At 42.2% G+C, this 13,919-nt stretch overlaps 1 protein-coding gene across 1 annotated transcript in view; it reads left to right on the top strand.

Annotated features, from left to right (window-relative positions):
* The window catches only part of NEK4 (NIMA related kinase 4), a 54,188-nt gene extending 42,093 nt beyond the window's left edge, over window positions 1–12,095 (top strand). Inside the window, exons 13-16 of the mRNA XM_066596441.1 lie at window positions 7,469–7,563; window positions 8,136–8,293; window positions 9,624–9,757; window positions 11,327–12,095. Coding sequence (XP_066452538.1) covers window positions 7,469–7,563; window positions 8,136–8,293; window positions 9,624–9,757; window positions 11,327–11,419 — 480 coding nt within the window. The 3' untranslated portion in view covers window positions 11,420–12,095. The remainder of the gene's footprint in view (window positions 1–7,468; window positions 7,564–8,135; window positions 8,294–9,623; window positions 9,758–11,326) is intronic.
* The last annotated feature ends 1,824 nt before the right edge of the window (window positions 12,096–13,919 follow it).

The raw sequence follows: 13,919 nt of genomic DNA, 5'->3' as shown, positions 1-13,919 counted from the left end.
ATAATAAGTAATGGCTCTTGAAAGGCGGGAATGAAAATGAAACTAAATGAAAAATGGAAAAATCTCCAGTATTGAAACAATATAGTCCTTACTTCTTTAACAATCCAGTTCAAATAAACAGTCTCTAGGTTCACAATTGAGATTCTCCAGAGCAATAGCAGCGCATTGTCACAGTTTTCTGCTCTGGCTAATGGAGGCAAAGGATCACAATTTGGGGCCCTCTCTATCTGAATGTGAAATAGATATCACCTTTATATGGGTTGTCCCACAATTAAATATTACATTTCTCTGTTAGATCAAATAAAACATAATTTTTATTGGAATAATTTAATAATTGGAAATTGCTGCATGGTGAGGATATGGCTACTACCTACCTGTTATGGCGGCCCTTGATTTTCTTTTGATTCCCTGTCAGAATGTCCACCTACTGTATCCATTGCTGGTAATCACACATTTCAGTAGTTCAATCACACTTTCTGAATCCTGCTGCATATGGCCCGCAGAGTGATTCCTGCTACTTTGCAGGCCAGCAATTAACGGATTTGTCTCAAGAAATGAAGTTATTCGCTAACCATAGGATAGAGAATAACTATCTGATAAATGGTGGTCTCACAATAATTATGAGAACAGAGGTCTCGAAGTTCCCCAAGTGAATGGAATGGTTGCTTCATTCATTTCTGTAGCGCCGCTGGAGATAGCTGAGCTCAAGCACTTACTGTCTCTGGCAGTCCCACAGAAATTATTAGACTGGTAGCACACATGTCATCATGGCTTCATTCATTCTTGGACCTTCAGGAACCCTTTCTTGTGAATGGTGGAGGCACCAGCAGTCTGATTCCCAATGATCTATAGTTAATCCCTATCCTGTGGATGGAGGATAATTCTATATTATGGGATAACCAGTTTAAGAATCAGTACATTGAAAGTGGCTTCTTCTCACAAGTACTCAACATAAATAGGTGGATATTTTAAGAAGCTAATCAAAAGAACACCAAGTATATAATACCTAGACACTGGCACACTCTTAAAAATTATTCCAGTTGAAGAATTACGTCTTGTGTGATATAACTGAAAAATGTGATATTTGGTAGAAAACTTCCTTTAACCCCTTGAGCGACACGCCCGTAAATTTTCCGGGAGGAGCTCCACTGCCCATAGCGATATAGCCCGGAAGATTTCCGGGCTATGTTTTACTATGTTACCTGCAGAGCACAATGCCATAAGCTTGTGGCATTGTGCTCTACCTGCACAGACCCGTGCCGGCAACCTCCCGCTTTTCAAACTCCTGCACTGTGGTCTGTCCGACCACAGCATGTAAAGGGCTGACAGAGGGAGGGGGCTCTCTTTGTCAGAGGATAGCCGGGCACCAGCTCTTACACAGCAGAGAATGGAGAAAACATGCGATCTCTGCTGTGTTAAACCTTTATATGCCGCGGTCTATGCAACTGCAGCATGTAAAGAGCTGTCACCATCGGACTCCCGGAATGTGATCAGGGGTTCCTCATGGGTCCCTGTGGAAGTCCCTTAACCCCTTAATGACATGGCCTATTTTGGCGTTGAGGACCAAGTGATTTTTGGTATTTTTCCATCTCCATTTTTCAAAAGTCATAACTTTTTTATTTTTCTGTCGATGCGGCCGTATAAGGGCTTGTTTTGTTGCGTGGCGAGCTGTAGTTTTTATCAGTGCCACTTTTGGGTACATGGACAATATCGTAAAACTTTTATTATTTTTTTTATGATAACGGAGAGAAAACGCATCAATTCTGACATAGATTTTTTTTTTTTTTTTTACAGCGTTAATCATGCAGCATACATGACACACAAAGTTTTTTCTGCGGGTCGGTACGGTTACAACGATACCAAAATTGTTATTTTTTTTAGGTTTTTACACTTTTTTGCAATAAAAAGCCTTTTTTGGAAATCTTTTTTTTTTTTTCTCTATAGCTGCATTCAAAGTCCTGTAACTTTTTTATTTTTTTATGTACGGAGCCCTATGAGGGCTTATTTTTTGCGAGACGAGCTGTAGTTTTTATTAGTACCATTTTGGGGAATGTACGGCTTTTTTGATCACTTTTATTGCATTTTTTGTGAGGCAAAATGCTAAAAATTAGCATTTTGCTTCTGTTTTTTAGCGTTTTTTTTTACGCTTTTTGTTGTACAAAATAAAAGGCGTGTTCAACTTTTTGTACACATCGTTACGGACGCGTCAATATCCAATATGTGGGGTTTTAATTTTTTTTAACCTTTTTTAATGCTAATATTAGAAAATTAGCATAAAAAAATTATTACTTTTTTTTTAAACATTTTTCTTTTTTTTACATTTCTATTATTTTTTTTTTCACTATTTGAGTCCCTCTGAGGGACTTGCAGCACTATGCCTATGATCGCTGTCATAAGGCATAGCAGAGCTACTGCTCTACCATGCCTTATCGCTTGTACAGCGATCATAGGCAATACAGGACGCCAGTGTCTGGCGTCCTGTTGTCATGGTGACAGGCCGGGCTCTCGCAATGACATCGCGAGTTCCGGCCGGAGACACAGAGAGAGCGCGCTCCCTCTGAGAACTCTTTCCCTGCCGCGATCTACTTAGATCGCGGCAGGGAAGGGGTTAACAGTGGGGGGGCGCATCTCCGATGCCCCCCCACTGTTGCAGCGGGACGCCGGCTGTGACTGACAGCCGGCTCCCGCTGGGGGAAAGCGCGAGGTCAGTCATGATCTCGCGCTATCCCAATGATATACCAGTACATCATTTTGCGCGAAGTACCAGGCTCCCATGACGTACCGATACGTCATGGAGCGGGAAGGGGTTAAAGGGACAAAAATAAAAAAAAAAGTTTAAAAGAAAAAAATAAAAACAAAAAAAATTATGAAAAAAATAAAACCCTTTTCTCTCTTTAGGGTGCGTTCAGACGAGCGTGTTTTGGTGCGTGCATACGCACGCACAAAAACACACTTGTATTTACAACACTGCATTCCCTATGGTGTGTGCACATGTCCGTACTTTGCAGGTGCGTGCCTGCAAAGATAGGACATGCGTGCACCATAGGGAATGCACGCATTGTTTTCAATGGAGCCGCGGCTGCTGCCGGCGGCTCCATTGAAAACAATGACCTGCTGGCTCCCTGCATTCCTTTTCAGGGAAGGACTATACATATAAGCCCTTCCCTGAAAAAGAAAGGTTTTAGTGTAAAAAAAAAAAATGCTGGCATTCTCTTCAATAGAGCCGCTTCTGCTGCCGGCGGCTCCATTGAAGACAATGGTCTGCTGGCACCACTGAATTGTTTTTCAGGAAAAAGGCTTTACATATAAGCCCTTCCCTGGAAATCAATTAAAAGTGATTTAAAAAACAAAAAAATTAGATACTCACCTCCCTTCAGCTGCCGAGGCACAGCCGTGTGTTCTCCTGCTGTCCCCTGCACTGTGGTGCTGATCTAGTGCTCAGCCAATCACAAGCAACTCTCCCCGAATGAATGACAGGTGAGGGCTGCCTGTGATTGGCTGACCTCAGCCAATTACATACAACTCTTTCAGCAGGCGGGGATTTAAAATCCCCGCCTGCTGATAGATCAGCAGTTCAGCACCACAGTGCAGGGGACAGCAGGAGAACATGTGGCTGTGCCCGGACAGCTGAAGGGAGGTGAGTACCTTTTTTTTAAAATTTTTTTTTACTATTTTAAAAGGCTTTTCAGGGAAGGGCTTATGAAGCCCTTCCCTGCAAAGCCACTGACTCCTGCCGGGGCTCAGCTGGGACTTCTGCCGCTGTCCCCTGCTCTGTAGCGCTGCTGAGCTATCAGCAGCCGGGGATTTAAAATCCCCTCCTGCTGGTAGCTCTGATTGTGAATGGCTGAAGCAATTCAGCCAACCACAATCAGAGCTACCAGCAGGCGGGGATTTTAAGTCCCCGGCTGCTGATAGCTCAGAACCACAGAGCCGGGGACAGAGCTAGAAGTCGCGGCGGAGCCCCGGCAGCTGAAGGGAGGTGAGAATTGTTTTTTTTTTTAATTTTTTGCACTAATTTAAATGGCTTTTCAGGGAAGGGCTTATGAAGCCATTCCCTGAAAAGCCATTGACAAGATGCCGGCAGCAGGATTCTCTACCGCAGCTGACATGTGTGACAGCTGCGGTTGAGAATTGAAGAATTCCTTTTGCTGCATCTGCCACAGATGTGGCAGATGTAGCAGCAGGGAATTCTCTTAACTAGCGGGGGTGAAGGATACATCGGCCGCATGCGGCAGATGTGTTCTTCATGCCCGCGGGGGTCACAGCAGCGGCGGACAGGTAAGTTTTTTTTATTCTTTTTTGTTTTGCACTAAAATGTTTCTTTTTCAGGGAAGGGCTTATATGTAAAACCCTTCCCTGGAAAAGAATGCAGGGGACCGGCAGAGCATTGTTTTCAATGGAGCCGCCGGCAGCAGCCGCGGCTCCATTGACAACAAGCACGCAGCTGTGTTCACGCGTGCTTTTGCTCGTACCTAGGTGCGGACGTATGTACGCACCTAAGTACGCACCAAAACACGCCCGTCTGAACGCACCCTTACTTTGTAAAAATTTAAAAACAAAACTACACATGTGGTATCCGTGTCATAATGACCGAGAGAGGGAAGGTAGTACATTGTTTAACCCCTTAATGACGCGGACCCCTTACTTCCCCTGTTTTAAAAATAACTCTTTTTTAATTATCCATCGACGTCGCTGTATGAGGGCTTGTTTTTGGCAGAACGAGTTGTATTTTTTCAATGGTGCTATTTAAAGTACCATATAATGTGCTGAAAAACTTTTACAAAATACGAAGTGGAGTAAAATGAAAAACCAAATGACATTCCACCATCTTTCAGTGCGTTTTGTTTCTACAGCACACAAACTGCAACAAAAATGACACGATGGCTTTATTCTATGGGTCAGTACGATTACTACAATACCAAACTTGTATAGTTTTTTTCTTTTCTTTGCTGTAGTACTTGTAATTTTTTTCAAATACAATTTTTTAAAATGATTTTCTGCTGCATCTTCTGCGCGCAATAACTTTTTTATTTTTCCGTTCACTTAGTTGAGCAAGGGCTCATTTTTTGCCAGATGTCCTGCAGTTTACGTTAGTACTAATTCGGAAGACATACAACTTTTTGATCGCTTTTATTGCAATTTTTTGGGAGAAGGGATGACTGAAAAAGTGCATTTCTCTGTTTTTGTTTTGGTTTTTTTTTCAGACTATGTTCACTGTGTGGGGTAAATGATGCACTATTTTGATAGATCAGACTTTTACAGACGCGGCAATATCAAATATGTATTTTTCTTGTATGATTTAGATTTTTTTATAATAGATATGGCAAAAGGTGGGTGGTTTAATTTTTTTTTTTTATTACTGTACTTTTTTTTTTTTCCAAAAAGGCGCGAAAAAAAAAAAAACTATTACAATTTGGTATTGGCATAATCGTACTGGCCTGTAGAATGACTTTAATCTATATATATAAAGCTGAAAGCCCTCACTGACTCATTCACTGACTGACTGACCAAAAGTTCTCCAACTTCCCGATGTCGTAGAAACATGAAATTTGGCACAAGCATAGATTATCTCCAAAATAGGAAAAGTAATTGGGTCCCAACTTGATTATTCAATTCTATCGCAAAAGAATTGGCGTCAAAATTTTGCGTACGGAATCTAAAAATCTCACTTCCCAATGTCATAGAAACTTAAAATTTGGCACGAGCATTGATTATGTCATAAATAGGAAAAACTAATGGGTCCCAACTCGATTATTCAATTCTATGCGCAAAAGAATTAGCGTCCAAATTTTACGTACAGAATGTAATTTTCTCACATAGAAACTTAAAATTTGGCACGGGCATTGAATATGTCATGAATAGGAAAAGTTAATGGGTCCCAACTCGATTATTCAATTCTATGCGCAAAAGAATTAGCGTCCAAATTTTACGTACGGAATCTAATTCTCTCACTTCCCGGTGTCATAGAAACTCGAAATTTGGCACGGGCATTGATTATGTCATAAATAGGAAAAATTAATGGGTCCCAACTCGATTATTCAATTCTATGCGCAAAAGAATTGGCGTCCAAATTTTACGTACGGAATCTAATTCTCTCACTTCCCGGTGTCATAGAAACTCGAAATTTGGCAGGCTTGATTATGTCATAAATAGGAAAAGTTAATGGGTCCCAACTCGATTATTTAATTCTATGCGCAAAAGAATTAGCGTCCACATTTTACGTACGAAATCTAATTCTCTCACTTCCCGATGTCATAGAAACTTGAAATTTGGCATGGGCATTGATTATGTCATAAATAGGAAAAGTTCATGGGTCCCAACTCGATTATTCAATTCTAAGTGCAAAAGAATTAGCGTCCAAATTTTACGTATGAAAACCAATTCTCTCACTTCCTGATGTCATTTTATATAAAGGAAACGTCACATGGTTAGCTCCCCGTGGTGTTTCCTGGGTAACGCAGAGAACTATGCAAAATAGTGAACATATGTTTTTCCGGTATCTCTAAAGTAACCACGTCTTCATAACATTTTCCGTGTGAACATCAGATAAACACCAGTACCAAATTAACTCGGGCGAAGCCGGGTATATCAGCTAGTATATCATATATACTGCTCAGAGAATGCAGTGAAAAATAAAAATACAAAACATGCCAGAATTACAGTGTTTGTTAAAGGGGTTGTCTCGCGAAAGCAAGTGGGGTTATACACTTCTGTATGGCCATATTAATGCACTTTGTAATATACATTGTGCATTAAATATGAGCCATACAGAAGTTATTCACTTACCTGCTCCGTTGCTGGCGTCCCCGTCTCCATGGCTCCGTCTAATTTCGGTGTCTTCTTGCTTTTTTAGACACGCTTGCGCAGATGGGTCTTCTCCCTTCGGCTTGGCTCGGCAGCACCGGCGTTTTGGCTCTGCCCCCTTGTACGCGTCATCGCGTATCTCCGCCCCCGTCACATGTGCCGATTCCAGCCGAGCACAGGCATTATATCAAGCCACGCCACAGGCAGGGCTTAAAAGGCACTCTGCAACGGCAGCCCTGTGGCTTTTCAGAAGGCCCCTGGCTACCATGACAACCGCACGGCAACCCGCGATCTCATTGTGGAAAGCTGTACAAGACTTAGAACATCGGTCGCCACATTTAAATGCCACTGTCAGAATTGACGGCAGCATTTAAAAGGTTAATGGCTCCGATGAGCGGCGCGGTTTATCAGAGCTGTTGCGGGCGGGTGTCAGCTGTAAGAAACGCCCCCGAAGAGTTAAGGGGTTAAAGGCTAACCTCACCTTATTAATAGTAAAAAAATGTATACGTAGTTCCAAAACGAAAAAAGTCCTAATAATTTATGCTTTATGAAATACTGTTGGTTTCTTTTTTTTGCTTTTTGCATGTAAATGATTGACCACAATAGTGTTATTTCTTGTACATCCTTTTTTGGATTCTAATCAAAGCATGTTCTCTTAATAAAGAAAAGACGACATTCTGTACATGAGTGTTACACTGAGGATGATCTGAGCTCCTCCACCAATTCCTTGGACAAGTCTGAAGGAGACTATAAAGTGAGGTAATTACAAAGTATAATAGGGACAACCATAGAGTAAAGGAGAAAAAAAGCCAGATATGTTCAAGCACAATGATTCCTACCTAAAATTATCATGGATTCCGCATCAAATCCACAGCAAAATCTGCCATGTGAACATGGCCTTAGAATAAAACATAATTTACCGCAATCAAAGCACCAGCCTCTAAATCATGTCTAGGCAGTTTGAAGGTTCCCTTCCTGTGGTTAACTGGATAACATTGAATTATTGGTGGAGGTCCATTCCTGAGGAGAGACTTAGATGCATATGTGCAGTTGCTCTCTGTTGATGTCTATGGGACATGCGGACACAGCCAAGCGCTGACACTGAAAAAACTGGGTGCGAACAGTAAATTTTGTGACCATTATAAGGCCATTTTCTGTTAATTTGAACTCCATCAACCAGACATATTTGATTGATATGCCATCAGTTTTAAATCCCTTTTAAAGCATATATTCAACTATAAAATGCTTTTCAAGAATGAGCAAGTATTACATATGAAATGTATGGGCTTGTCTTAGCCAACCAGTTATAGTAAAAATATTTTTTCCCCCAGGAAAAACTCAGATTCTGGAGAAATGAACGATCTCGTAAATTTAATGACACAAACGTTACACATGGAGAAAGAATTTAGAGTCCATAAAAGATACAGAGATACATTTATGTTACATGGAAGAACAGCTGATGAGCAAGAAGATATCTGCCTGGCGTTAGGTGGGCATGTAGTTTCTAATTGGTGGTAACTAACTTACATGGGTACAACCTGCATGAATTGTAACACTAAGAAAACCAAAACATGTCAAATATGTGTTATGGAAGAAAAGACACATTCAGAATGAGCTGTTGGGGTGCAAACTAAGACTTCTGAAGTCTGGCCATTGATGTATGGGACTTCATTGTTTATGCGCTGTTGGACTATTTCCCAGCAAAAATTTAATCTAAATGGAGCGGCTCAAGATTTAGGGGAATCGCCAGAGAGACCCCCACTACTGTGTTGATCTTCAACCTGTGGCTTGCCAGCTGTTACAAAAATTGGACTCCCAGTAGGTTTTGACAGTCGGTACATGTCAGAGTATACTGGGAGTTATAGTTTTGCAACAGCTAAAGAGTGACAAGTTGAAGGCCACTTCACTACTGGCTGTATATTGGGTGCACTCCATACAAATGATATTACATGTGGTTACATGTATAAGATATCAGCCTCTAGTGACCACAGCTGGGATTTGATAATATGTCCAACTGATCAATGAAATAACTTACCATATATACTCAAGTATAAGCCTAGTTTTTCAGCACATTTTTTTATCCTGAAAAAGCCCCCCTCGGCTTATACTCGAGTGAAGTAAAAAAAAAAAAAAAAACCGCAAAAAACCCCCACAGTACTCACCTTCCAGCCTGCGTCTGTGTCCCCGGCGCGATGGTCTCCCCGGCGGTGTGGCAAGCTGCTTGAGAATTCTCCCCGCTGTCATCTCCTTGCTCAGCTTTGAATTCCCCCGCCATCAGCGCTGTGTAAGTAAGCACCATGATTGGATCGAACGCCAGCCAATCACAGCCGGCACTCGATCATTCACAGCCATTCAGTGAATGACATCACTAAATGGCTGTGATTGGTTTATCAAGCATCGGCTGTGATTGGCTGGCACTCGATCCAATCACAGCGCTTACTCACACAGCGCTGACGGCGGGGGAATTGAAAACCGTGCAGGGAGATGAGAGTGGGGAGAAGTCTGAAGCACCTTGCGTCACTGCCGGGGAGACCATCGCGCTGGGGACACAGACGCAGGCTGGGAGGTGAGTATTGTGTTTTTTTTTAACCTAGTATATACTCGGGTATAGCTAGGCTTATGCTCGAGTCAATAAGTTTTACCAGTTTTTTGTGGTAAAACTTACTGACTCGGCTTATACTCGGGTCGGCTAATACTCGAGTATATACGGTAGTTGGGTTCAAAATAGTTTCACATTTGTTACACAATGTTTTATATTTTGTGCAATTGAAGAAAGGATTTTCCATCATAATTAGACATTGTTATGCTCTTTTCATCAGATAATTTAACAGTCCCAGAAAAATTCCGCCGAATGATTGAAGCTTTGAGGGCTGAAGTTGTTCAGGGACTGGGAGTTAAAGTCCTGGAGGAAGTGTACAACGCCATGGATGAGGAAGACGATAATCTGAGAGAGGTAAGTGATTTCTGTGGAAACATAGCAAAGTGTATCCTCATTTAGGGCATTGGATTTGTCTTCATGTCACAGTTTTTATCCTACTAATGATGTCCTTCTAAAATTACAAAGTATGGGGTGACCAAAAAAAAGCGCAATTTTGGCATTCTGCATTTTTTTGCCCATCTGGACAACGTTCACCATGTAGGATTTATAATGATACTTTGATGATCTGACTTTTACAGACCCAGTGATACCAAATATGTTTTGTTGTTTTTTTTTTTTTTAAATGATAAATACAGTGATACTTGGGTTAAGAGTGCCTCAGCTTACAAGCTTTTTGACTTGAGAGCAGGCTCTCTCCCGAATTTTTGCTCTAATTTAAGAGCAAAAACTTGGGTTACAAGCCTTGCTCTCAATGGGGCCACCGCTGCTACCCGTGGCCCCATTGAAAGCAACGGCCTGCCAGCAACCCCTGCAGTCATTTTCGGGGAAGGGCTTTAAATATAAGCCCTTCCCTGAAAATCATCCCTAGCTGTAGTAAAAAATATATACTCAGCTGTCCGCCGCTGCCAGGTCTCAGGCGTGTCTAGCCGCCGCTTGTTCTCCCTGCATTTTTTATCCCCTCCTGATGAAAAAGCTTCAGAGCAGTGCAGGGAGAACAAGCGGCGGCTACACGTGCCTGAGCCCCCGGCAGACAGGTGAATGTATATATATATTTTTTATTTATTTACTACAGCTAGGGGTGATTTTCAGAGCAGGGCTTATATCTAAAGCCCTTCTCCGAAAATAACTGTGGGGCTGCCGGCATCCTTTTGCTTTCAATGGGGCAAACGCCATCCCCATTGAAATCAGTAGGAGAGCTTCGCGATCCGGAATGAATTATTGGCTTTTCCATTCACTCCAATGGGTAAAATTGATTTGAATTATGAGTGTTTTAGGTTAAAAACTCCGTCATGAAACAAATTAAACTCTTAACCCAAGGCACCACTGTATAGGAAAAGGGAAGATTTCCAATTTTATTTTTTATAATAATTAAAAAAAGCTTTTTTTAAACTAACCTTTTACATTCTTTTTGTAGTCCCCATCTGGGACTTGAACTGGAGATTGTTTGATCGCTCATACAGTATAATGCAAGGCATTATATCATGTTCTGACAGGCAATCTATCCAGCCATACCACAGACATGTCTTGATAGGCAATCATTCATGGCAGCCACCCCTGGGGACATTCAGAAGGCTCCAAGCTGCCACGGTAAATGAACAGCACCTCGTAATTTCATCGGGGGGGTGCTCAAGGACTCACGAAAAATGTTTTGACGGTGACATTTAAAGGGCTAACAGCTGCCATTAGTGTTTGTGCTTATCATAGTTGTTGCAGGTGGGTGTTAGCAGTCACAAGACCCCCTTACCTGTGTTCCATACAAACCCTGTGTGTCCAGGATGTAAATGTATGCCTCGGGGAGTGATGGGGTTAAAGAGGTCACCTCTTTGTCAATGTCTTTTTTTAAAATAAATACTTGTAGCCTAACATGAACATCAATTCACTTCCATTTCACCTCATAAATGCTTATCTTTTTTTTTTTTCCAGTTACATTTACAGAGGCTTCTGGGAGAGAAGTACAACAACTACAACCTGAAAGTTCGCCAACTCAAATTTTTTGAAGAGAATTCAAAGTTTTAGATGATTAGTGATAGGTCATTTGTTAAGACCATTCATTTTTTAACTTTTTCTTTTTTTTAACTACAAGAGGTAATTTCCTTCTTGTGTTGAGGGAATATAGATGGCAATATATTTTAATATTGTCAGATTTATACCGATTTGTTTGCCACCTGCATTTGTATAAGGATCTGTAAGTGATGATGTAAAGTCTATGCTCTGATTGCATGTATATTTGACTAAACCTGTCAATATCTTTTTATCCGTAGAAATGGAAACCTCTACTGGTTTGAAAAAGTCATTTTCTATGTCATTTTCTAAAATTATTGTTATTCATTACATATTCTGTGTCTTAGAGTTTTTGTTACATACTATATGGTAGTTAATTCTTACTAATGTATAAAGTTGTTTTGATATCTAATAAGTTCCTTGTGCCATCTATTGATTGCCTATCAACATATAACGCTATTTCATGGATTATTTGTTTATCATCCAATACTGACTTGCATGGGCAATTGGTTACTCCTGTGCACAGATGTTTAACTAGTCTGTATCCATTGCATCCAAGTGGATGCTGTTATAACACTATTTGCTCTTCTTGCTCAACTGTTTGATCCAGTAAGGGTTAAAGATAAGTAATTACACTTAAACCTGATTTTGTTTAAATGCATTAAAGGTTATGTGCGATATTGCAACCTTCTATCTCTCGTCCATATCATTGGGGTATAGCTACTGCCACCAGGAGATGGACACTAAGCAAAAAAAATGTTAGCTCCTCCTACCAGCTATACCCCTAATCAGTTTTAGCTATATAGTATGTTAGGCTAAAGGGAGACAATAGACAATGTCCATCTAGTTCAGCCTGTTTCTCCCCTCCCCTCCCCTACACGCACGCACGCACGCACACACACACACACACTTTGTTGATCTAAAGGAAGGCAAAAAAAACAAATGAGGCAGAAACCAAAAAATTCCTTCTCGACTCCATAATGGCAGTCAGAATAATCCCTGGATCAATGTTTGAGGATTCCTACCTGACTCCAAGACCCAGATCAACAACTCCATTGGTTATTTTTGTCTATATCCTGTAATATCATAGCTTAGTTGACTGTAGGAGGCAGCCCTCTCCGTTCACCAGTCTACAACTGTTTCCTTTCTGAATCTGGGACTGCAGGGTTGGCACCAGACTCTCTCTGTTACCCCAGCGAGGAGGGTGAACAGACTGGCATTAACCATTTTGTTGTCAGCCCGGGTCTCAGAAGACAAGGAGGCAGAGTCAACTATCACTTTGACACTGACCTGCCAGCCGTAGTGGCCCTCCAGGTGGAGCACTCCCTTCCTACCCAAACACATGGGTGCACACTGCTGGAGTTCTGAAGCTGTACTCTTTTTCATGATGGAAAGATAATGCTTCTGTCCAAGAAGGTAAGTATTCAAAAACCCCCTCCTCTCTTCCCCCTCTTTCAGTTCTAATTCGCAGCACTCCCACTACCATAGTTATCTTCCCTCCAGTGCCTTAGCTTCAGGGTTTCCTTTGTCTAGGGGGAAGGCCCGTCGTTTCTCCTTGCCTATGACTGATTATCCCAAGAGGACGTATATCTTCGGGGTAAGTGGCCCTTCTACTAGGCTGCACCAGAATGCCTTGGGTGGGCACTTCAGGTTCCGTCTCGCAAAAAGGAAGGAAAGGGGGGGGGGCTCCTTGTTGCCACGGACAGTTCACTTTATTCTTCTCCTCCTCCATTCAGCTGGCCAACAATGATTCCACGCAGCGCTTCCTCATCACCTTGCCCCAAGTCAATGCCACAAACTCCAGGGGTAGTGAAGGCTGGCAGCAGTGCCATGTCCAGGTGGATGGCGTGCTCGCCCGGCACTAGATTTTTGCAGGTAGCGGGACACTGTGCACTGCTCTGATGGTTTCTCTGCTCCAGCAGCCTTCGCAGCCGCAGGCGTTCATAACCCACCAGGGTCGCCTTCAATGCCTTGCGGGTACAAACACTAATCCAAGCCCTGGCTTCATAACTAGTCAGGCTACTTCCGTCAGAGCCGGCCCAGTGCAACCAAGAGTGTCCGTGCAAACTTTGTGGTTTAAATCCTGGGCTGCGGATGCCGCTTCTAAGACATCCTTTCATCAGATCTCTCTGCTTCAGCACTAAACTGGATGAGATTATCTCTGAAGCCACTGGTGGTAACATATCTAAACTACTGCAGTATAAATCCAGCCATGCGAGATGTACGCGAAAGAGAAGACCTAAGTTTCGTTCCTTTCGCTCCATTCCCCGGGTCTTAGATAACAAGAAGTCTACCCAGGAACAAAAACGGGGGGAGGGGGAACCTTATGTAAACCACATTCCTCCTGGCGCCCCCGGCCACAACACTTAAAATCCTACTAAATCTTCCTCATGAATGCAGGCTCCCTCCCACGGTAGGGCTATGACTTTCCCTATTCAGAGAAACCTGGCTCGTTCACATCTCAGACACCTGGGTTAGGAAGGTCATTTCGTTTGGCTGTGTCAGAGTTTTCTCG

The sequence above is a fragment of the Eleutherodactylus coqui genome, chromosome 3 (genome assembly GCF_035609145.1).
Source record: "Eleutherodactylus coqui strain aEleCoq1 chromosome 3, aEleCoq1.hap1, whole genome shotgun sequence".
Taxonomy (NCBI): domain Eukaryota; kingdom Metazoa; phylum Chordata; class Amphibia; order Anura; family Eleutherodactylidae; genus Eleutherodactylus; species Eleutherodactylus coqui.
Note: the sequence above shows the minus strand (reverse complement) of the source record. Positions and strands in the feature narration are given on the sequence as shown.